This window comes from Antechinus flavipes, chromosome 2, assembly GCF_016432865.1.
Source record: "Antechinus flavipes isolate AdamAnt ecotype Samford, QLD, Australia chromosome 2, AdamAnt_v2, whole genome shotgun sequence".
NCBI lineage: Eukaryota > Metazoa > Chordata > Mammalia > Dasyuromorphia > Dasyuridae > Antechinus > Antechinus flavipes.
This window is the reverse complement of record NC_067399.1, coordinates 275,476,456-275,501,980: the sequence shown is the minus strand read 5'-3', so window position 1 is coordinate 275,501,980 and position 25,525 is coordinate 275,476,456. Positions and strand designations below refer to the sequence as shown.

Genomic DNA, 25,525 nt, shown 5'->3' with positions numbered 1-25,525 from the left:
CTAATTAAAGAAGGAACGCCATCTTCTGTCAGCTCAGCCTATAAAAGTAGCTGAAAGGCCCAGCCACAGCTTCCCTACTTACTGAACATGCCCTCCAGCCGTACAAAGCAGCAGATGAAGCTGTCAAAGTTGATGTTCATATGCTTGTCTGCATAACGCATAGTGATAATATCGTAGAGCTGACTGTTGAGGTGGAAGCCTGGTGACAAGTGTTGAGAAAGGCAGTAAAATTCATCTTTTTGTATTATTTTAGTCTCTCCTCTCTCCACTGTTTCCTCCTTCCATTTACAAAGGTTCAACTCAGATGGTCCACTCTAGGTTCTACTTCCTCTCACACCCTCACACCCTCGCCCCCCCACTTTGAGGCCAGATACCTGCATCATTCACAGCATTGCGCATCTCATAGCTGTTGATGGTGCCGGAGTGGTCTGTGTCATAGTGTTTGAAGATTTTCTGTCGATAGAAAATTTGAAAACAGGAAAGGTCCTTTATTTAAAAAATAGATTTATTAAGGACATACTAAGTCCTAGGAGAGTGAAAGCAGGGAGCTATTTTGGAAGGTCTGTTTTTGGAATCAAAGAACCTCAATTCCTATTTCAGTTCTGCCATTTAATTAATTGAGGAAACTTAGGGAAGACAACCAGAACTTATGTTTTTTTTTTCCCTATAAAATACTAATATTCACAGTATTGTGAGGAAAGGTCTTGATAACTTTTCAGTACACTATATAGCATCTATCTGTATTGGGATGTGTGTGTGTGTGTGTGTGTGTATCTATCTATAGGACATAGCTCGCTAATAAGTATACCAGCTCAGTCAATTAACTATTTTGACCAACCTTGGTTCTAGAGCATTTGTGATGAAGCATCCTACCCATCTCCTAACATGATGGACTGAGAGTACAGAATGAAACTTTTTTTTGATGTGAGAATTACAAGAATTTGCCTTGATTAACCATACATATTTACTACAGAGTGTTTAGAATTTTCTCCCCAAATTCTTCTCCCAATGGTGCAGGAAATGGGAGGGAGTGAAAACAGATTTGTGTTAAGTGAAAAAAAAAAAAAAAAAAAGCATTTATTAAGCACTTATTATGTACTAGACATCGTACTAAGTAGTGGGGATACAGAGTCAAAAGTCAAACAGTCCCTGTCCTAAGAAGCTTACTGCTTTCCAACTGGGTAGAAGGAACTGTCAGGATTGAGTAGGAAAGCCATCTTGAAAGGCATGACATTTAAGTTCAAATTTAAAGAATAGGGAGGATCTCACGAGGAAAAGAGGAGGAAAGACTTTTTAGGATTTGGTCTAAATTATACAGAGTGGCTCAGCTTGATGAGAGGGGAAAGTACTTGACCAAGAGTAGTGTGATTAGATAAAAGTTCCATTTCCTCCTGTGCCATCCCATTCCACAACATTGCCTCATGTCATTTTATGCATACTACCCGCTTCAACCTGCCCCCTTTCCCCCTATATCATTTTATCTTTCTCACCTGCCAGCTCTTGATCTTCTTCCAGAGGTGGTGAAATTCCTGCAGGTTCAACCGTCCAGAACCATCCGTCTGAAGCAAAGTGGTCAGGACCACATGACCAAGTCCCCCAGCCATCAAGGGAGGGCAGAGAAAGGAGTGAGGCTACAGAGAAATTTCTGCATAGAACATCCCTTCCAATGACCTCTATTATAAGGGGAATGAGCCAATCACTTTTCTTTGTTCATTGGTTCTCTTTCCTGCTCTCAGAGAATACTCATCTTAACTGACACTTCAGAGGCTACAAGGAAATTGTAGTGGGTATCTACTCTGTGACAAAGGCAGCCTCAAAGGATGCTCATTATCTTCATTTAGAGGCTTTAGTAACCTAGTAACCAGAAGTTCTCCCTGGATAACCACTGCAATAACTTTAACAGTTTCACTAGATCCAAATTCTGTTTAGGGTTTGTGTTTGAGAGAGCATACGACTTGTTAAGCTAGGTCCCACCCGCCACTCCCTGAGTCCCTGGGGCCACATAGTGGGAAGAAGGAGAATGGGGCAGCAAACATGAAAGGATACATCCATCAGGGCAATCATGCTTCGGCAGGATTCTAGGGTGAATCCATCTATTTTCAAGTCTTGATCTGGTGAGGGGGAGTGACAAAAAGTGATGGTGATGTCTCCGAATCTGCTCTTTTAGAGAGCCTTTCCTTCCAACCTACTGCTTGTTCTAAATAGCCAGAGCTCCTCCCTTGCCTTGGGTGAAGATATTCAAGTCACTCACGTTTATTCACCACTGTGTTGAGAACATTCTTGAGTTCATCAGCACAAATTTCCATGTCCTAAGGAGAAAGGAAGAGAGGATGGGTCCTCAAGTAAGTGGTGCCCTAATTGGACCAGTTGCACAAATACTGAATAAGCACAATTTTGGCTCATTGGTTACTTTGCCAAAAAGAAGAAAGTAAGATTGGTGTTATGTAGTTCAGGCACACATCTCTAAGGACTTCTCGGGCTTTCACTCCAACTCTTTTGGATTGAATATCCCAGCCTGAAGTGAACTTTTCCTCTAATCTTCTAAAACAACTAGTATCTGAGCAATTTATTTGGCAGTTAACAACAGATTTAACAAACATTTATTAAGCATTTGCAATATGAGGGACATGGAATATAAAAATGACAATTCCTGCCCCCTGCTAATAGGGGATTTGGCATGCATGCAATATATAGAGTATGTTGAGGTTAGTAATATAAGAAGACTGGAAAGGTAAGAAGGGTCTGGGTTCAAGAAAGTTTTAAATGATAAACAGAGAAATTTATATTTGATCCTAAAACTAATAGGAAGTCATTGAAATTTATTGATTATAGGAACCTGTGCTTTAGGAAAACCACTTAGGCAGTTGTATGGAAGATGGATCAAAGTAGTGAAATATCTAACTTAGGGAGACTAATTAGAAGGCTAATTCAATCACCCAGATGAGAGATGATGGCTTGGATCGAGATGATACTGCTGCTATAACAGAAGGGGACAGAGCTATTCAAAAGATATAGAGAACAATACAGTAAGATTTGGTATCTAGTTGGCTATATGGGATGAGAGAGAGTGAATAGTTACAGATAACATGGAAATTGTAACTTGAATGACAGAGAGTGATGGTGTTCTTAACAGAAATCAGGAAGTTCTGAAAAGATTTGTGGGGAAATGATCACTATTTTGGAGGTTGGTTAAGATGTTCCTGGAATATCCAAAAGAATTGATGAAATGGGAGTAGAGCTCAGAGGTTGGTTCTGTATTTCTGGGAATCATCTGTACTAAGATAAGATTAAATCAATGGAGCTGATGAAATTACCAAGTTAAAACATATCAAAAAGAAATGAAAAGAGATAAGGACAGAGTCTTGGGGATACTCATTTTAGCAAATGTGAAGTCCGGGTCAGTTCTCTTGACCCCAGGATCAGCCAGAGTCAGGAACAGCAAAAGTCTTTGGTCTTTAGGGGAAGAAGGAGATGGATGAAGCCGCCACAAGCTCTCTGCCTCCCGACCCCCCTTCTCCTTGTCCTCCTCTAAAGTGACTCTGGCTTGTCTTCCTCCACCCCCGAATCCCTCCTACAATTATCTGTATACACCAAAAGATTGAGGCAGCACAGAATAGCAAGAAGGGCCATTTCCCAAGCACATCTTAATAGAGTATTGTCCAATAAGTAATTAGTCTTAAGTACTTGGTTGTCTGATTCCAGTGCACCTATTCAGAGGTTCAGCCCTTTACAAGCAAAGAAGCCTAAAGAGTCATCAGACATATGAAAACATTAGGAGGAAACATCATAAAGACCCAAAGAGGAAAAAAGCATCCAGAAAAAGGTCACCAATTATGTCAAATGCAGCAAAAGGGTCAAGAAGGCTGAGGATTGAGGAAAGTCCATCAGATTTGACTCTTAAAGCTTCAGTGGTTACTTTGGAGAGCCTAGTTTCAGTTAAATGATAAGGTTAGAAGCCAGACTGCAGAGAATTTAGAAAAGAAGTGGAGGCACCAGTATAAATGACTTAAAAAAGAATTTAGCTAAGAAAAAGAGAAGAGATATTTTATGATAGTTAGCAGGAGTGGTAGAATCCAGTGAATGTTAAAGATGGGGACAGCCATTTTTGTAGTCAGCTGGGAAGGAACCAGTAGCTAAGGAAAGGCTGACAAATGGAAAGTGAGGGGGGACTGTTGATGGAGACTATCTGCTATAGAGAAGCTGGTGGAGGTGGAAGTGAGGATATATGTAGAAGGGTTGGCTTGGGTATGGAGAAGGACCACTTCTTCATCAGATTCTGGATTGTATGATGAGATAGTGAGATGTGAGATGAGAAGGAGAAACCTTTCAATAAATGGCCTTAAATTTTTTTGGTGAAGTATGAGGCAAGGTCCTCAGATGAGGAAGTGAGAGGAAGTATTGTCATGGGAGTTTGAGGAGAGGGAGTTTCTGTAGTGAGTGAGTGAGAGAATTAATTAGAGGGAGGAAGGACTGTTTTGTTGCAGTGAAGGCCTACTTGGGATTAGATAACATAAATTTTTAGTTATCTGGCTATTTGACCCAGGAAGAAATATACAGTATGATATATTTCTTGGATTTACTATGTTTACTGGAGTTTCACTCTCATCATAATGAGGAATAAGAGGTCCAGGTATGAGTATGAACATGTTAATGTCTGTTCAGAATGAAAAATAAAACAAAATAAAACTCCATTGATTCTGTTCTCTCAAGGATCAAATATAATTTTCTCTGCTTAGCTTTTCAAGACTTTTACAATATGACCCCAACCTAGCTTTCTAACTTTGTCATATATTTCTCCCCTTCCTACATTCTCTGGTCAAACTAACCTTGCTAATTTGTACGTATACTATTGCACCTACAGTCCCTCATGAGTGTTAGAATGTATTCCCACCCCACTTTTGTATCTTAGAATCCCTTGTTTCTTTCAGAACTCTGCCTAAGTGATTTGAACCTTTTTTTTTTTTTTTGCTTCTCCCAACTCCCAGTACTAAGAAAAATTTTGTTGTTTGGTCATTTTTCAGTTGTATCCAGCTCTTTATGACCCCTTGTTTTCTTGGCAAAGATACTAGATTTATTTGCCACTTCCTTCTCCAGTTTATTTTACAGATGAGAAAAATGAGGCAAGCAGAATTAAGTAACTTTCCCAGGATCACATAGCTAGTATGAGTCCAGATTAAACTCAGGAAGAGGTATCTTTCTGACTGCAGGACTAGGTTATCATCTAGTAAAAAAAATGACCAGATATTTATTTTTTATATGTCTATGTACATCTTCCATCCCCTAATAGAGTGTAAGCTCCTTGAGGGCATGAGTTATTTAATTTTCATCTTTTAATCCTCAGTGCTTAGTACAGTGCCCAGCACATGCTAAGCACTTAATACTTGATTGGTTGAATGAATGAATGGAAGTCCCAAGATCACAGGTATCTGTACAGTACTCAGCCCAATCCATAGATAGTTGCTTAATGTATTTTCATGTATGTATCCACATTTTATATGTATATATACATATTTATTTTTATATATTTATATCCTAGAAATAATAGAAAGCATATCATATGATTTTTTAACAAGGATGATGGTATGTCATTATGCCATTAATCTAAGACAGCATCCTGATGACAATGAGTACGGTGGGAAAGCTAAGAGATTCTTTGTGAAGTTAGAGTTTATAACTCTGATTTTAAAGCTATTGCAAAGTTCCCAGTAATATTCTGCCTAACTTAGAGTAGGGAAGGAAAAGGAGTCATCATTATGGTGTGGGCAAGAAGATGAGTCCATGTACCTTTAATCTGTCACCTAGATTTGGTTAAGACTCTACTTGTCTAGAACCCTGGGATAGAGAGGAGGAGGAGGAGGAATAGTGGAATGAAAGCATCTGTAAGATCTTTAGAGATAACTGCTTTGAAAGTACTCACATCACCCGCAATCTGCCGAAAAATGTTCTTGAATTGCACTTGCTCCTCGCTCTCTCGGTCAGTGTTACCTGAGGTTGGCTGTGGGGCACAAATGCAAGGGTCAAACAGAAGGAGAAGGTGGATGGGTCCCCAGTAGAAAGCCATGAAAGGAAAGGAAGGGCAAGCTCTCTATGACCCAAAGGAGACTTTCAGTTCAATATAGCTCTCCAGATTCCAACTAAGCATCCATCAGTAATATCTTCTTTTTCTTCTCATCATTCTCCTTGCTTGTTTTCTTTTTTATGTAGTCAGAGGAGATTTTTACAGCCTTACTGCATAAAATTGTAAGGCTTCATTAGGGATAAAGGAGACAAGACCATCCTAATCCAAGCCATCTCTATCTTTCTGTCTGGAAATCTCAATTTTATAAGGCTAAACTTCATTGGGCAACTAACCTTAATTTCCCTCAGGCATCTCTTTCCATGTCTCTTCTCCCTGATATATTGCACATAACTGACTCTCATTCCTTCAATTCCTTACCCCATTATAGCCTGCAGTACTTACTCTCTGTGCTGTTGTCTCCTGTGATTCTCTAATTTTTTAAAAATAGTTTTTTATTTTTCCAAATATATTCAAAGATAGTTTTCAACATTCACCTCTGCAAAACCTTGTGTTTCAAATTTTTCTCCCTCCATCTTCCTTAGCCCTTCTCATAGACAGCAAGTAATTCAAAATAAGTTAAACATGTACAATTCTTCTAAACATATTTTCATATTCATTATGCTGCACAAGAAAAATCAGCTCAAAAGGTGAAAAGAAAAAAAAAAACACAAGGAAAAAACCCAAGCAAATAAGCAACAACAAAAAGAGAACATACTATGCTTTGATCCACATCCAGTCTCTATACTTCTCCCTGGATGGAGATAGCTCTTTCCATCACAAGTCTATTGGAATTGCCTTGAATCACTTTATTGTTAAAAAGAGCTAAATCCATCCTATGATTCTCTTTAATTCCACTTTTTCTTGGACCCAGAACCTGATCCTGAAAGGCAAGATATGATACCCAGAAGAATGTTCTCTTTTCTTCTTCGGATCCTTTTGTTCCTTTTTGTGTTTTCTGACTGGTGAATGAGGATGACAAGGTGCTCTCCTACTACCTTTTGGACAGGGCCAGGTGCTGGTAGCTACTTTATTAGACCCTTTAAAGAAGTTGCTCAACATTTTCCCCTCAATCAAGAACAACTTCTTTTTAGTTTGGAAAAGGGATGGTGAAGAGAAAAAAAGATGTAATATTGCAAATCAAAGCTCTTAGTTATAAAAGAGAATCTCCACTCTAGAAACCCACCCAGGATACCACATAAATCTCCCCCATTATTCCACATGCTTCAGAAACCTGAGTTGGTTTTTCGGGCTTATCAGAGTTTGTTTTGTCCTGGCCCTCCTTAGATTCATGGTCCATTCCCAGTTCCTTATTGCTGTTTGCTCTGTCAGACACGAAGATGATAGGCTGGAGAAAGGAAGGAAGGTGTTGGAAAGAGGAAAGGTCGCTAGCGTTAGAGACCTGAAAGGACTCTGGAAAGGAGACATTCACAGGCTTCATTGGTTGCCTGCAAGCCATGCAGACATTGTCTCCTGTCAAGTAGCAGTAATTCAGAGATTAAATGCAGCAAAGATTAAGCAGAGAGGTAAACAGAGACAGGGATAGGAGTTAACAGAAAAGCAGAGAACCAGGAGTCAGCCTGCACTTAACTAGCTAGATGATTTGGGGCAAATAAATCACTCTCACTTTCATGGATTACAGAGATGAGAGTGACTCTAGACTTCAAATAGTTCAACCTATTCTCAGAGGTGTGATGCAGCTGGCTTGGACCAGCTGGGCGTTAGTTAAATCTTCAGTATATTTGCTGCTCAGAAATTGACAAAAACTTCAAATCATAGTTTTGATTTATTTTATTAATTTCTATAGACTTGAGGAAGTGATGGAACAAATTTTTAAAACCAATTTAAATTTTAAAATGTGTTAACATACTTCTTTTTTTTCCTTGGAGAGCTGGTTGTTAAATATTCATGTATGGTGATACTCTACCTTTACTTGATCAACAAATCTTTTCTACATCCCTATCATTTTTTTGTAAATCTCTAAATCCTGGCTTTGGAGAAGACATTTGCTTCTGCATTCAATCTACGTGACATGTTCTGATTGAAATATAGGAAGTACTCTGCATCTCACTTTCTTTTGAGCTAGACCTATGATTTTATTGATGTTGAGTAAGGCTTATAATTCACATTGCTTTGCATGTATTTGTTTTTATCATTAGGTGGGAAGCTCCTTGAGACCAGGGACTCTTTTTTATAGTCTTTTGCCTCTATTTATAGTCTCTGTGATTAGCACAATGCCTGACACATAGGAGGTACTTAATAAATGTTTATTGATTGATATACATATGTATATTGCTATATAATATACTTTATTTTATAAGGATTCAGTTAAACATTTCTTTAAGAATTCTAGAGATCTTCTAGTCCAATTACTTCATTTTAAAAGTTCGGTTCCATAATCTTTTTGGCTTCAGTTGCCTTGCCTGGAAAATGAGATTTTTATTAAGTTCTGAGACTAATAATTTTAGAATTTTTCTTCTCCTTCAAAGAATAGTAATGACAATTTCCAGCTTCTTTTCTTAAATTCTTCATTCATTAGAGGGTTGTTATTAAACCCTACTCTAGTCTCTTGAGACTCTTTCATTCAACTTGAGTTTCTTTTATTATGAATGTGGGAGGAGGAGGGTTGTGAAATAAATATTTGTGAAGTGCTTAAGGGTTTTGCCCTGTGCCCTGTGAAGAGACCTAGAACATAGCCACTTTTAGAAATGATGTGATTATAGCGTGTATGGCACCACACCTAGGGAATTCAATTGTGGGGTGTTGGCTTTTCATCTTATAAAATCTTGGATTTAATCTAGGTTTATTTCACTATATTTTTAATATATTTTATATATTCAATATATATTTTACATATTCAATATATATTTATATATTCAATATATTTTATTTCAATATAATTTCAATATTAGCTTCCCTTGTAGCCTTATATTTTTAAATTTTTAGATGTTTTTGATTTATTTAAATTAAAATGATTTTATTTTATATTAGATTTAAAAACCTTATTTTGAGAAAATTAAAAACTTCTGTTCTAGAGGAAGGAGATAGTTATAATCTCCCGAGGGAAAATTTTTTCTTTTCATTGTAATGGGTCATGGAAATTATCCTATTTCTTGTCTTTTCAATAGATGGAGGAGGGACAGAATTTGGAATTTAAAATAAACATAAGTAAAAATAGATTAAAATTTAGCAAAATGCCCTGCATTTTTAGTTTTCCTCTCTACTAGAAATTTTTCCTTCTCCATCCTCCTTGGAAATGGGATACAGACAGCTAAGTATCAGTAGGCTTCCTATGTCTATCCTTGAGCATCATATGAAGGGAAGATGACATCCTCAGAGTTTACATAGCATTCAGACATTGCCATGTTCTTCTCACTCCAGTTAAAGAGCACAGATTGCATGCTTACAGAGGATGAGAGATGCTAATAACCATTTATTAATTCACTCTTCGACTAACAGCAAAGATTATGTTACATAATTAACTCTACAGTTAGTAAAACCTCTCAGGGATAGGTAGCAGAATTGTAAATAGCAGCAGCAGCCCAAGCCCTTGTGCTGATTGCATGGGAGAGGGTGCCTGCTCTAACCATCACATCACCACCTCCATGCTCTGCTACTTTGGGTAGCCCCTGCCCTGTTACACCCACCTTGTGCTTTTTCTTTTTCTGTACAGAGAAAGAAACATCAAGAGCAGAATAAGTGAAAGCATGTACACTGAGAGCCCATTGACCTGCCTGTCATTCTTTTCTGTGACTTGTAAAGTCAAACCCATAATCACATTACTTTAAGGAAGTAGGCTTTAGATGAAAATTTTTGAGCAAGAATTAAATGATAAAAATTGTATTTAAGAAAGATTAATTGGAAGTAGTATTTTTTTTTTATTGGCTTTAAACAGGAAGAGGTATTATCAGAACAAGTTTATTTCCTTTACATACAACATTTCCTTTCACCTTCACAATAAATCTATGAGGCACGTACTATGATTATTTTTTTCCCCAAATGATGAAGTTGAGTTCATAGAAGCTAAGGTTAAGTTCATAAGTACTAAATAACAGAAAAGGAATTTCAGTTTGGGTCTCGTGATTCCAAATTCAATCTTCTTCAAGTCACAACATCCTTAATATTTCTATGTCATTTTCGAAGACATTTTAGGACCCTGCAACATCTCATGTTGAGAATTAGCAATGTCAATTATCACTGTATCAACAAAGTGCAGAAGTGCTGAATCAGTAATTTCTATCAGTCACTCGTGCTAATCTCCATTAGAGGCAGGATTTGCAAATCAATGAGTAAAAATAACTTTGTTAAAGGAAGTTTTTGATCACTTATTTTTTGAGTACTAAAACACTAAAAGTTAAGGATTCTGATGATAATGTAATAATAGACAATTGATAGTAATCCTGACGACAAATAAAAAACAAAACAGGGGAGATTGAAAAAGAGACTTCCAGAGAACAGAGTGTTTTAAGATTCCATTTTTGGTTTCTTGCCTTTAAGTTCCATGGTAGACCCTTCGTTAGACCTTGGATTTGGGAGAAAAGAGGAGGATACAAACCCCCAAACCAAATCCAGTTGGTGGATTGACTTTGAGCCAGATCTTGGCAGAGGAGAGGTGGAAGGGAAGTCCCATTTACATCAGCCTTGTGATTTTATCCAGACAATTGTGGCCCCATATACTTTCCCTCATAGCCTTGACTTCTTCCATCTGAGGTCCCTTTCTTTCCTTTCTCCTCCTGCCTTTAAAAAGTATAAATGCACTCAAGACTGCAGAATCATCTACTTGCCAAAATTCCAAGCTAAAGTTGTAAAAAAGAGCTTTCTTTGCCTTTCTACTTGTTGACCTCTCAACTCCCTCTCATGGACCAGGCCTAAGGCTAGGAAATGTCATTCTGCCCCACTAGACTACACTTACCACAGGATGATCCACAGCAATTGTATTTTCTACATCTCTGTGAGGAAAAAAATATATACAAAGGTATATGTAAGAGTGATGAATGATATTATTAGTATTATTTTTTTTTGGAGACAATTGGGTTTAAGTGACTTGTCAAGGATCACATAGCTAGTGTCTTAAGTCACATTTGAACTCAGGGCCACCTGAATTCAGAGCAGGTGTTCTATCCACGGTGTGGCCCAGCTGCCCTGATGAATGATACTGATACTGAGAATTTGATTTCCTAATTAAAAAAAAAAGGTTTTACTGTTTTTTTTAAAAAGACCAGCTCCTAATTTTATTTATGAAAATTTAAAAAAAATTTTTTCAATTTTGTTAATCACTTCTTTTTCACAATATCCGATTTGATGTTTAGTTTGAGGGTTTTTGATTTGTAGCTTTTATAATTTTTTTTTCAATTACATTCCTGGTTCATTGATTTGTACTTTCTTTTGTTCTTAAAAATATCTGCGGGGTTCAAGTTTTTGGGGCTCCATCTTGTAGCTTTTTATATTTTTGAATTATATCTATTGGGGCCAACTAGATGTCTGGAAATCTACTGGAGAAAGTAGACTGAACATGATACTGTTGGGAAGAGGGGGTCCACACAGCCAGGGAAGGACAGAGTCAGGGGGTGATATTTGCATGCCCAAAGAAAGACTTCAGGATTGGAGTCCTCCACACCCGAGCCTTGTCCACCTTTCTGGACATTTCAATCTGGAAGCTCAGAACTCATCTTTTCCCTAAGAAAACAGATCTGGAAGTGGCCGTGGGCTTATTTTCCAAAGTCGGTTCGGGAAAAAGCCTGTACTCACTCAGAGAGGTTCCTTTTTTCAGAAAAGACGCGAAGGATGAACTCTCCCTCCTGGTGTGGATCGTAAGTGGAGGGGACGATGACATACTCGCTGGGGGGCAGGCGGAAGCGCTCAGACACTTCGCGCATGTTGATGTAGGTTTTACTCCGGGCTTTGGAGGCATTGTACAGAAAGAAATCCTTCTGTAGATGTTGTTTGTTCCCATGCATCTGCGGAGGAAGAAGAAAGCCCAAGGTGGATGCAGCAGAACCGGGTGGGAGGAGCACTTCTACAATCGGAGGAGCTGGGTTCCAAAACCACCTGTAATATCTGTGGGACTTTGGGAAAATCACTTAACCCCAGCCTGAATCTTCAATTTTCTCATCTATAAAATAGGGAGGCTTGACTAGAACAGTCTCTGAAATCCCTTCCATTTCTAAATTGATCATCCCAGACTTAGAAAGTCCTGCATGTATGGGAAGGACTGGAGAGGATGGAAGAGGATGAAGGGAAGGGAGAGCTGTGGAGGATATCACCACATTATCCCAGATGAGGCACCTAGGTAGCATGGAATGGATAGAGTTTTGTCCTTGGATCTGAGTTCGAATCTGGCCTCATACATGTACTAGCTGGACCAATCATTTCACCTCTTTCTATTTCATTTGTAAAATGAGGGTCATAATAGCATCTACCTCCTTGGGTTATTGTGAAGATCAAGAGATCTTCATATTTTTCAAAAACGAAAAAAATATTTGTAAGGGACTTGGCACAGTGCCTCGCACATAGGAGGCACTTAATAAATGTTCCCTTCTCCCACCTCCCACCTGGCCCAATGCCCCATCGCGGGGGAAGACATGCAGGAGAGGGATAAGGAATTGGGTTGTTTCTCTAATGCACCAGAATACAAAAAGAATGAGGGTGACATTTTGATAGTCAAAGGATCTACACTATATTTGGAGAGATATTAGGGAACACCAAGAAGAACAAAAGAGGGAATAAAGTCTTGTTATATCCTAGCAACAAACCCTACCAGAAGACTTCTCAAGAGTCAACACAGATTTGTGCCCTCCCTGACCCTTCAAAAACATGGTTTCATGCTGCGCTTGCCAGTGCTTCCATACCTCTTTTGGCACCTTAAAAAAAAGTAGAAAAAAGAAATGTTTAGGGTCCATAATATCACAAAGATTTGGAAAAGCAACACTGAGCAAGAGATGATAATTACGTCAAGAAAACAAACATGCACACCAATTGGCTAGTTCTAGTGTCCTCCTCTTGGCTTTCAGGATTTATTACAAATCCTCTAAAGCAGGATTTCTTAATCTGGAATTATAAAATTGTTTTTGGTTTTGTTTTCATGTTTTCATAATTATTGAATTACAAGTGATTTTCTTATAATTCTCTGTATTTTATACACTTAAAAATTTTATTCTAAGGAATCCATATGACTGTCAAAAGGGTTTGTGACATAAAAACTTAAGAATCCCTGTTCTGAATGAAAGAGCTTAGATATCCAGAGCTGCCAGCAGGTCCTTGGGGTTAGAAAATAGGGATTATGAACCTCTGAATCAATCAGTTTCATCCTGGAAAACTTGATTAAATCAACATTTTAATTGAAAGCCCAATCTGTGGTAGGGACATGGGATCTCAGGCAGTGGTCCTTGGGGTGAAGATAATAAAAAATTAGGGAGTTGACAAAGCCTGTACCTCATAGATAGCGAAACCAATGGTGAAAAGGTTGGCTCCCAGTTTCCGATCCTTCCTCCTGTTCTTTTGCATCAGGGCCACTAGGAAGCTGCAAACAACCTCAGTGTCTTCAGGATCATCATCTTCTTCCAGAAGTTTCAGGCGATACTGAGGGTTGGTCCAAAAAGTGTCTGTGCCCCAGCCCCACCCCCAAAAGGAAACACTTGTTAAAATCTATGTTCTTGAAAAAGTCCAGGGAAATGGACTGACTTGAAAGACTGGCTTGGCTATCTTGGTGAAGGAATTTACAGAGTACCCTCCCTCTGTGAGGGATCCAAGAAAGGGAGGACCATTCTGGAAGGCATTCCAGCTTTTTTCCAGCTAAGAAGTAGCCTGTCCTTGCTTAAAGTTGGAACAGCCCTGATTACTAGTATGGCTTACTATTTCCCAGTCAACATATCAAGATATTTTAATGCCTCATCAGTCTATCCTAGCTGGGTTATAGTATGCTATATTTTTTCTTTTTTCCCAGAATGGCAATTTAATTATTAAAAGGCAAAATTAACATGAGAAATACATTTTTACAATACACAAATTTTGATTAGATATCTAAAAATCTATAAAAACAAAGTGCCTTCCAACATTTTGATTTCTTGGTGTATTTAACTTCACTTTGTAACTAAAGTTTCACTATATATTCAGATTTTCCTTTCAAAGTTTATTTTGTTTATTCATCTAACATTCCATAAATATTTAAGCATATATTATTCATTTGTTTTACAATTATACATACGTATATATTCTTTTTAAAATTATTAGTTTTTTACTTTTCCAAATACCTGCAAATATAGCTTCCAACATTCACCTTTGCAAAACTTTGTGCTCCAAATTTTTCTTTCTCCCTCTCTCCCTTTCTCCTCCCTAGACAGTAAGCAATCCAACATAGGTTAAACATGTGCAATTCTTCTAAATATATTTCCATATTTGTCATGCTGCACAAGAAAAATCAGATTAAAAGGTAAAAGAAAAAAACATGAGAAAAAAATCTGCTATATACTTAAATGAGTCTGTGGTTGTCAATGAAGGCAATGAAGACAAGATCTAGAGAGTTTTTTGGGGGGAGGGGGAGGAAATTAGGGTTAAGTGACTTGTTCAAGGCCACACAGATATTAAATATCTGAGACCAGATTTGAATTCAGGTCCTTCTAACTCCAGGGATGTTGCTCTAACCACTGCACCACACTATTCCCATGGTGCTTTCCATTATACCATACTGCTTACTATTTCTAACAGTACCTGAGTTCTTATCTCTGTGCTCATATACCTCTCCCCTCAGTAGAACCAATCAGACCCATAAGATAAATTAACTCTTCTTGACAGTTTCTTTTCTCACCTGGAAAGTTGCGGCAGCCTCCAGCAGAGCATCCCCGCACCCAGCGGCCCTCGTTCACAGAGACAGTCCAGGTCTGAAGCTTGTCAGATTCCAGGGCATCAGCTGTGAGGTTGCAGATCTCAAGCTTTGTGAAATGATACATGAAATCTTCATAGGACATCCTGAGAGAGTAAAAATAGAGAAAGGAAGGTTATAAGGGGAAGTGAGAAAGAAAGAGAGGCTATTGGAGAAGCAAGGCTTGAGAGTAATCTTTTTAAAAAAATAGATTTTTTAGGAGTATTTCATTTTTAACATTATTTTTTAAAATAAAAATTTGAGTGCCAGATTTCTCCTTTCCTCTCTAACACACTAAACAATTTAATATAGGCTATGTATGTGCAATCATATAAAACATATTTCTGAATGTCATGTTGTGAAAGAAAAAACAGAATCCCCCCCACCCTCCCCATCTTCAACAGGAAAACATAAAATAATCATGAGCTGGAAATCTTGCCAAGAAGAATACCATCAATGCCCAAAATTCACCCCAGATCATTATGTGAGTGTATCCCCCCTCACCAACATCTTTGCATACATGAGGACTGTATTTCAGGGAGTGTAGAAATTGGTGGAATTGTCACTGGTGTTTTGAAAACAATGTGAGACTCAGTGATTAGTCTTATCCTTGGCTTTGAGAAAAATATGGTATAGGGACCTAGACTGGATGGTAACCAAAAGTTTTAGAGAAACAGATTTCCACTACCAGTGGTCTCTGAATGAGGCTTGAAATCTGAGACTCTCATTCTGGGTTCTGTCTTAAGGCTCTGGTCCCAAGTCCAAGATGGCTATGGTCTTTTTTTCCCTGTTTATTTCTTTTTTAAAATGGTATTTTGTTTTCCAAATATATGTAAAGATAGTTTTCAACATTCATTTCTGTAAGACTCTGTTCTGTGTTCCAGATTTTTCTCCCTCGCTTCCTTACCTCCCCATTCCCTAAGCAATCTGATATAGGTTTACATATGTGTAATTCTTTTAAACATATTTTTGTGTTTGTCATATTGTGCAAGAAAAATTAGATCAAAAGAGAAAAAAACATGAGAAAGCAAGCAAACAAAAAGATGAAAATTCTATGTTTTGATCCACACTCTATCTCCATAGTTCTGTCTCTGGATATGGATGATATTCTCCCTTCCAAGTCTAATGGAATTATGGCTATGGTCTTGTGGATCCTGGACTCACCAGAACTCTCCATCTTCTGTCACCTGGTGCTGCAAGCGAGATTTCTCCTCTTTTTCAATCAGGACCCAGTCCTTCCAGCTGGAGATCAACATTTGGTATCACATAATAAGGAAGACAATCTTAGAGATAATACTATTGTATCCTAATAAATCCAGCTGTTGACCAAGCCAAGTCCCTCCCACCATGGAATCTCAGAACTGGAAGTATCCAGTCCAAGGTTTTATTATTGTTATTATTATTATTATTATTTTCTTTACTGAGGCAATTGGAATTAAGTGACTTGCCCAGGGTCACACAGCTAGGAAGTGTTAAGTGTCTGAGACCAGATTTGAACTCCTGACTTCAGGGCTGGTGCTCTATCCACTGAGCCACCTAGCTGCCCCAGTCCAATGTATTCCTTAACAAGAATACTTGCTGCCACAAATCCAAGTAGCCTACCATGTGGAGCAGCTGAATGGACCTGGAATGAGGAAGACCTGAGTTCAGTCTTTTACTAAGTGTGTGACTCTGAGCAAGTCACTTTACCACTATCTGCCTCAGTTTTCTTATCTACAAAATGGAGATAATAATAGCACTTCCCTCCCAAGGTTCTTGTGAGGATTAAATGTGATTATATTTGTAAATATAGCACAGTGCCTGACGCATAGTAGGTGTTTAATAATTATTAATTGACTGAAAATGACTGTTTTATTTCAATCATTATAGCCCCAGCATTTAGCACATAGTAGGCACTTACTAAATGCATGTTAACCATTCCCCACCCTCATTGCTGCCCCTGAAGTCTCCCTTCTGGGAGTCTCTGCCCACCTACCCATCACTCCAGGAGCCATTCCATTCCACCTGACCCCAGGGGTTCCTCAGCCGCACCAACTTCACCTTCTCTCCTTTAAATGTTGTCTTGGGCAAAAAACAATCAATATATGAACAGTCATTTATGAAGTGCCTGAGAAGTTCAGGCACTATGAAAGAAACAAGCTCATCTGTGTGGAAAGAAGCTTGCCCTTCTGCTCCTCCCAGAAGTCTAGATGGTACTTGTTATGTTTGTGCTCTGGGCAAAGACTTAACATTAATGTGACTGAATTACAAACCTTTGAGGTAACACAGTGGGAAGAAGACAGAATCTGGTATTAGAGGATCTGCATTTGGGCCCAGCTCTTCCACTTAAATTCTGACAATATTCGTACATAGAATAGTTGTTGAGAACAAACAGGAAAGTGTATATAAATGTATGATATTATTGTTACTCTTTTTCAGTGTGTTAGAATTTGGAAGGAGGCCAACAGTGCTTTGGGAGTGTGGGAAGGAAGATCACCACTTTCTTTTTTTTTTTTTTTTTTTTTTAAATAATAGCATTTTATTTTTCTAAATACATACAAGGATAGTTTTCAACATTCACCTTTGCAAAATCTTGTGTTCCAAATTTTTCTCTCTCCATTCCTCCCCCCTTCCCTAGACAGCAAGTAATCCAATATAGGTTTAACATGTGCAATTCTTCTAAACATATTTCCATATTCATCATGCAGCACAAGAAAAATCAGATCAAAAGAGAAAAAAACCACCAAAAAGAAAAAAAAAAAACCCAAGCAAACAAAAAAAAATAACAACAACAACAACAACAACAACAACAACAAAAACCAGATGAAAATACTATGCTTTGATCCACATTCAGTCCTCATAGACCTCTCTCTGGATGAAGATGGCTCTTTCCATGACAAGTCTATTGGAATTACCTTGAATCACCTCATTGTTAAAAAGATTCAAGTCCATCACAGTCGATCATCACTTAATCTTATTGATATTGTGTACGATGTTCTCTTGATTCTATTCACTTCTCTCAGTATCAGGCTTTTCTGAAATCAGCCTGCTCCTCATTTCTTATAGAATAATAATATTCCATTACATTTATAACCATAACTTATTCAGCCATTCCCCAACTAATGGACATCCACTCAATTTCCAGTTCCTTGCCACTACAAAAAGAGCTGCTACAAACATTTTTACTCATGTGGGTTCTTTTCCCTTTTTTATGACTTCTTTGGGATATAGATCCAGTAGAGACACTGTGTTGGTATCCCAGTTTTCCCACATCCCTTCCAAAATTTATCATTATTTTTTCCTGCCATGTTAGCCAATCTGAGAGGTGTGAAGTGGTAGCTCAATCAAAAAATTGCATTTTTCTAATCAATAGTGATTTAGAGCATTTTTTCATATTACTAGAAATGGTTTTAATTTCTTCATCTGAAAAGGTCACCATTTCTCAATCCTCTACAAAGTAATTTTTTCCTCACAATTTTTTTCTAAATAAAATTTTATTGATAGTTTTTATTTTCATGTTGCCTTATTTTCCCACTCTATCTCTCTCCATCCTCCATCCTTGAGAACCATCCTTGAGAACCATCCTTTATAACAAAAATTTTAAAAAAGAAAGAAAAAGAGGAAAAAGAAAAAATCAGTAAAAGCAACTAATACATTGAAAAAAAAACCTGACAATATATGCAATGTTCCATGCCTGTGTATTCCTCACCTTTGCAAAGGAGTAGAAGATAGTATCTTAGAAAATAGTTTTCTAAGGCCTTTCTCTCAAAGAGAACAAAGGGAAAAAAGTATACACATGTATATATGTGCTCTTTTTTTTGTAGTGGCAATGAATTGTTGATGGTGCCTGTCAGCTAGAAGATGTTTAAATAAATTGTGGCATATGAATGTAATAGGATTATACTGTAAGAAATTATTAAATGGATACTTTCTGAGAAACTTGATAAGACTTTACAAACTGAAGCTGAGTGAAGTGAGCAGAGCCAGGAGAACAATTTACACAATAAAAATATCACTGTGAAACAGATAGTTGATGTATGGATAAAGCACTGAAGTCAGGAGGACCTGAGTTTAAATCTGACCTCAAACATTTAACACTTTCTGGCTGTGTGATCTTGGGTAAGTCAGTTAATTACCTCAGGCCCTTCCCCCCCCCAAAAAAAAAAAAAAAAAAAAGAATGCTGTAAAAACAAATTACTTTGAAAGGTTTAAGAACTCTGTTCAGTAAGGGCACACACACACACACACACACAAGAACTCTGATCAGTATTATGCTAACCATTTCTTCACAAAGAAGTGATAGATTCAAGATACAGAAGGCACATTTTTTAAATTGGATGCCAAAGGAATTTGTTCTGCTCAAGAAGGTATATTTGTCATGAGTTCCCCCCATCTTTTTCTTTTTAGTTGAGGGAATGGTAGAGAAAGAAATCCTTCTTAATTCAAAAATAAAATAAAATTCAGTAAAACATTTATAAGCAAACTTTTTTCTTTTTAGAAAATTTATTTATTTAAAGCTTAGATATGAAATAGAAAAAGAAAAAAAAAGAAAAATTATCATGTGCACAGTAGAACATAATGAAACAACAAAATTCCATTTCAAGAAATATTTTATAATAAATACCATACATTATGTGAGACCTGTTATAAATGAACTTTCTAGGCTGAATTCCCTTTCTATGAAGCAGCTGGTGCACTATGCTTCTTCTGCCTAGGGGACCCCTTTTTACACCAACTGAGGATCCTCTGAAGATACCTAGGCACAGAGTGGTCCTGTCTTTTCATCATACATCTTGGTTAAAAGGATGACTTAAAACTACGGATCTGCACACATATATTGTATCTAAGATATACTTTAACATGTTTAACATGTATGAGACTGCCTGCCATCTAGGGGAGAGGATGGAGGGAGGGAAGGGAAAAGTTGGAACAGAAGTGAGTGCAAGGGACAATGCTGTAAAAAATCACCCAGGCATATGTTCTGAAAATAAAAAGCTATAATTAATAATAATAAAAAAAGGATTACTCAAGCTATCCTCTCAATTTCAGCTTCCCTAAGCATGACTATATATAGTTCAGCCCAACTATATAGCAGATCAGTGGCTAATAGGAGAAGGAGATAGAGTGTTGGACCTGGAATTAGAAAGACCTGAGTTCAAATCCTGTCTCCATCATTTAATAGCTATGTGACAAGTCCTTCTTCAAACTCAGTTTCCTTATCTGTAAAATGGGGATAATATCATCTATCTCATAGGATTGTTGTGAGAATCAAATGAAACAGCCTGTAAAATGCTTTTACAAATCTTAAAGCACCATATAAATGTTAGTTGTTGGTTGTTATTATATTATTATAATATAAATATAATATTGTATATTATTATATGCTTACCTCTTCTAGTCCAGTGACTGAATATGCATGACCTTTGACTAGCCCGCAGGCCATTCGTGTCTCATACTGCACTGGAACAATTGTCTGTGAAGCCCAAGTCAGATCAGCTATCAGTGACAAAACTCAGAATCATCTAGGAAATTCTCAAATATTTTCTTTCACCTGGCCCATAGGCAAGCAGCCTACCTTCTGACAGGGAACAATGAGCTCACCAGGAAGACCTGAGCTCTAGAATCTTGGAATTTTCTGCGGGGACCCTGCAGAGCTCTCACAGGTATCCAAGTACTATTTATTCTTTTTCTTTCCTTCTTTATTCTATTCTTTTTTCTATTACTCTTTATTTTATTTCTCTTCTTCTACAGCCTTTAACCTGAGACTTCTCTTTTCCTGCCTACATAGAAGCAAGGAATAGGGAAAGAGTCTGGAATTGTGATTTCACTGGTATAGGGATATCCCAGAGGTAGAAACTCCCTCTGCCAAAGCAGCTTGACACCTTCTCTGAAAATTAGTTTTCGTTGCCGAAGGCACTGAGTCATTGCGACTTGTCCAGGGTCATATAACCAGGATATGTCAAAAGTGAGACTTGAACTCAAATCTTTCTCACTTTGAAACTAGCGCTCTATTATATCATTTCATTTCTTTGATCTGCCTAAATATTTCCTCTTTTCTAAAAAAGAAAAATTAAAGAAAGATTTAAATTAATCTTATTAAGGGTCCTGGAAGAAGACATATAGTCCTTTGCAACAAGTTGGTGTGGCAAATAGAACATAGGCTTTGAGATCAAGAAGATCCAAGTTTAAATCCTGCCCATACATTTTAACTGTGCAATTCACACCTTCTCTGTGTCTCAGTTTCCTGCTCTGTAAAATGTAGATAATAATAACTATCTCTCAGGATTGTGGTGAGGATGAAAGGAGAAAAGGGAGAAGAGAAAAAAGGCATTAAATACCTACTATGTGCCACATTTATAAATATCTCAGTTGATACAGTATCTATGTGAAATAAATGTTTTATCCCCAGTTTACAGCTGAAGAAACTGAGATAGACAGAGTTTAAATGACTTGCCCAGGGTTACACTAAGTGTCTTAGGCTGAATTTAAACTCAAGTCTTTACTATGATAATTATTACTATAATTATTATAATTATGGATCCATCAAAATCAAATGGTATTTCTAAATCCAACAGGCAAGTGAAGGCAATAATTATATAATATAGGATGGACTTAGAACCTTCTCTAATATTATATGTAGAAGACATGTATGAATGTATATACATATGCACACAGATAGGTTTATGCCATAAACAAAAACACTCATATGTGTATAATATATGTGTGTGCACCTACATGTATCTAATCACAATACATATATAGACACACAGACATACATCTGTACACATATAAACAGCTAGATGGCACACTGGAGAGAGTTCCAGGCCTGGAGTTAGGAAGACCGAATTAAAATTCAGAGTCAGTATCTATATGATCCTGGACAAGTCACTTAACCCTGTTTGTTTCAGTTTCCTCATTTGTAAAGTGAGCTGGAGAAGGAGATAGCAAACCATCCCAGTATCTCTGTCAAGAAAACTCTAGATAGGGTCACAAAGAGACAGACACAATTGAAATGACTAAACAATAAAATATATGTACACTAACATACATATGCCATGGTCCTCATTTGAAGATGTGAATGAGTTACCGAAGCCTTAAGAAATAGGCTTGGGTTCAGGACTTATAAGGAGATGAGAACAGTGCTTCAACAGATCACCACACTTATGCCCGAGATGACTAGGTGGTCTAAAGGGAGAACAGCAGCTTTTGTTATGTGAGGGCAAAATTAATTCAGGCTCATTTCAAGGTGTAGAGGGGAGAACTAAGGATCCCTCCCCGACCTTAAAATTTTTGTCCATGTGAATAGTCCTGGTGGGAGGAAAGTGGGAAAGTGGGAGGAAATCTCTGCTCCTTAAAGCAATTTCAGTGGCACTCTTAGGATATCAGAAAGATTTAGTCCCTGCCCCAGGCAGAAAATCTCTCCAAAGTTGAAGGATGAGGACCCTGAAAAGTGCCTGGATACTGATTTTCTGTTCTAATCAATGGATATTTCCTTTTAATAAGAGAATTTGTAAAGTCTCTCTCTGTCTCTTTCTCTCTGTCTCTTTTTCTCTGTCTCTTTCTCTTTCTGTCTCTCTCTCTCTGTCTCTCTGTCTCTTTCTCTCTGTCTCTTTCTCTCTCTCTCTCTCTCTCTCTCTCTCTCTCTCTCTCTCTCTCTCTCTCTCTCTTTCTCTCCCTCTCTCTCTCTCCCCCTCTTCTCTCCTCCCCCTCCCCCCACTGCGGGAGACCTTCCCAAAGAAGATGAGATCATGCACAGTCATGCTGGGGAAGAGCCAGGCCTGGTGCTTCTGGGACAGCTCCTCCCATGTGCTACATTTGTTACAGAAGGGAATACAGAAACCCAGCCATCTCTAGGCGTCCTGATCTGTATCCTATCATTGGACCCAGAAGGCTCTGGAGGGGAAAGGTGAAGAGGGAGGAAACTATTAAGTTATGTTCCCTTTAAGAAACTGTATTTCTTTTTGATCTGTGATCTCTTTTGGAGTCTCAGTCCCTTGTGGGGAAATATATCCTCCCAGATAAGTTACCTTTCTGGGATACCAGAGTCTTTGATTCAATTAGAAATCCTGATCAAAAGGCACCCCTTTGAAGGGATGTTAATTCCAATAGGAGACCCGGGCTGAAAACAGAAAAGAATCTAAGCCTGAGAACCTGGGTTCCTGAAGCCCCAAGACTCCTTAAAAAGGGCAATATCTGGACTAGCTTCTTACAAATGGCCCAAGAGAGCTTGCTCAGCTGCCAGGACCCTTCTGTGCCAAATTCCATTTCCCTAATAGGAGTTTGCCACTATAGAAGTCAGTTCTTTAGAAACTGATTTCAATCCAACAATGAACTTTCATTTTGCAATTAATAATTCGGGAGCAAGTGAATTCTTTCACTTTTAAACCTGTGGCCGATTAAAGGACTTCTAGCCTTATAAAAATATTGCCACTAACCTCATGACTACCAGGAATTGAGGACATTCAAACTGTATCAAAGGGGAACAGGGGACCTTGCCCAGCCCTTCTAACTGAAATCCACTTCCCTTTCATATCATCGCATCCTCTCCCTGATGTCACATAGTCTTCTAGAATGAGGGAACATCCAATATTGCAGCTCTTTTTTGGTTACCTGATTATGCATCCCTTCAGTAACTGCCTCTAAAATCAGAGAACCTGAGGCTTAAATCCTCCTTCTGATTCTTACTATGTATGTGACACAGGGAAAAATCACTTCACTTCCCTGGACCTCAGTTTCCTCTTCTGTAAAATGAGGGGGTTAGGTTAGATGGCCTCTGAGGTGCCTGTCAGTCTTAGTCCTAAGGCTCTCTCTAAGGGGCTAGACTCTGACCCTTTTGTCAGTGCAGCAGAAGAAACAGGGATCAGCTCAGATCCTTATACCAGCTTATAGATTCTGCAAGATAAACCATCCTCTGATTTAGACTTTCCATGGCTCCTGTCCTCACAGGATATGGACAAATGCTAAGGCCGAGCCTGCAAGGTCCCCATAATATTTTTGTACCTCTGGACCATCCATTGTCTAATAGGAGCAGATGACTATCTTATGACCCCTTAGCTCACTGACTATGACAGTTTGTACCATTTCCTCCTGCTCAAATTAAGGAGAAGCCTGTCCGTTTTATGTGGGGATATTCTAACTTGTGACACTGCTGACATATTACTTATTTTAATATCATATGTCCATCAATGAAATTATTCTGTATTTGGCATAGTTGTTCTGGAATGACTGGACATCTAGCCTTATAAAAATAGGGTCCTGGAAGGAAGAGGCATCTCAGATCGAGCGGAAGATCTGAGGTCCTTGTCATTAAAGGGGACTATGTACCTTTTAATAAAGTGCCATTGGCTCAGACTTATCTCTCAGTCTCTCTTATTGTAAGTGGTATAATTTTAATCCCCACAAATAATATTATAATCTATATCTGAATATTCAAAAATCTTAATATATATAACACATAATATAAAATATATCAAAAATATCTTTACTACAGACTTGTAAAATAAGGGATTCCTATCCTAATTTATAAGGGAACAGTCTTAGAGAAATTGAATGATTTGTTAGATAGCTGGTAAGTGGTAAGTAATAGGACTTAGCCCTTGAATCTGACACTTTTTGCATTCTGCCATTCTTCCTTTCCATCTAATCGAAACCCTATTCTAGTCCTCTCTTTTTAGGAGGAATCCAATGCCTAAAGACAGGAAGTAAATTACCTTAAGGTCACACAGTTCATTATCAGTGTATGAACCTGGCTCTCACTGTCTCCAATGTAGTACTTTTCATTATGTCATCATCTCTTTCCGTCTACCCACCCTTTTACTGAAGAAAGGAGGAACCTTATGTTTATCATTACTTTGAAATGACTGAAGCTATTAAACAGCTATATTACTATATTACAAATTTTTGTATCTCAATATAATTTCTTTTCTCAGTAATTCTATGTATTTTATATTGTATTTTTAAAAATGTTATTCTGAAAATTGAAATAACTCAATTTTGCTTCCAGGATTATTGTTCTTTTCATCTTATGAGATTCTTTCCCCAAGAATACTTATCAAGATAATGATAATTTGATAAATGAGTACTTATGAATGTGTTTGACTATCTACTATTCACATGCGAAGATGAAAGGTGAGCTGTAGTGAAGCTCTTCACAATTTAACCTAACAGTAATTACTTCTGAATCTCTTCTCAGTCCCCTGTGCCTCAACATCCCTTCTAAAGGATACCTGACTAAACTTTTAAAAGGAAAAAGTCCAATGGAAAAGGTAGCTGTGGAAGGTGTGAGTTTGATGTCTCTCAAATTTTCTTGCGAGGTTCAAAAATTTCTTCATCCAGTTACCAATTAGATCCAAGAGACCCTTGATCTAGATAGAGTAGTCTGTCTTTTTCATTGATCTTACTATTTTCTATTTCCCCTGAGCACTGGTAGGCAATTGAGAGGTTGAATGGTCTATAAGCTGGTATAGATTATGTGAAACACTATAATAACGCCACCAAATAATGATCTGGAAGCTTTTCCCCACCTCCCCAGACCCAAAGACAAAAAGTGATTTGGCCAATACTATACAAACAGTTTGTTAATTATTAGCATCTAAAGATCCCAGTTAAGTCTATTCCAAAGTCTCAAGGCAGTT

The 25,525-nt window shown here is 37.8% G+C and overlaps 1 protein-coding gene across 6 annotated transcripts in view; it reads right to left on the bottom strand.

Moving 5' to 3' along the window:
* The window catches only part of CAPN3 (calpain 3), an 87,310-nt gene that overhangs the window by 1,456 nt on the left and 60,329 nt on the right, over positions 1-25,525 (bottom strand). For 2 of the 6 annotated variants that reach the window (XM_051977156.1, XM_051977152.1), the window contains 16 exons: positions 20,281-20,364; positions 16,888-16,973; positions 16,077-16,154; positions 14,859-15,019; positions 13,487-13,656; positions 12,904-12,915; positions 11,804-12,012; positions 10,968-11,004; positions 9,703-9,720; positions 7,290-7,403; positions 5,918-5,995; positions 2,252-2,309; positions 2,047-2,111; positions 1,491-1,559; positions 375-453; positions 83-199 (listed from right to left, as the gene is read on the bottom strand). In XM_051977156.1, coding sequence (XP_051833116.1) covers positions 83-199; positions 375-453; positions 1,491-1,559; positions 2,047-2,111; positions 2,252-2,309; positions 5,918-5,995; positions 7,290-7,403; positions 9,703-9,720; positions 10,968-11,004; positions 11,804-12,012; positions 12,904-12,915; positions 13,487-13,656; positions 14,859-15,019; positions 16,077-16,154; positions 16,888-16,973; positions 20,281-20,364 — 1,435 coding nt within the window. The other 4 variants (XM_051977157.1, XM_051977154.1, XM_051977153.1 and 1 more) reach the window with 3 other exon arrangements.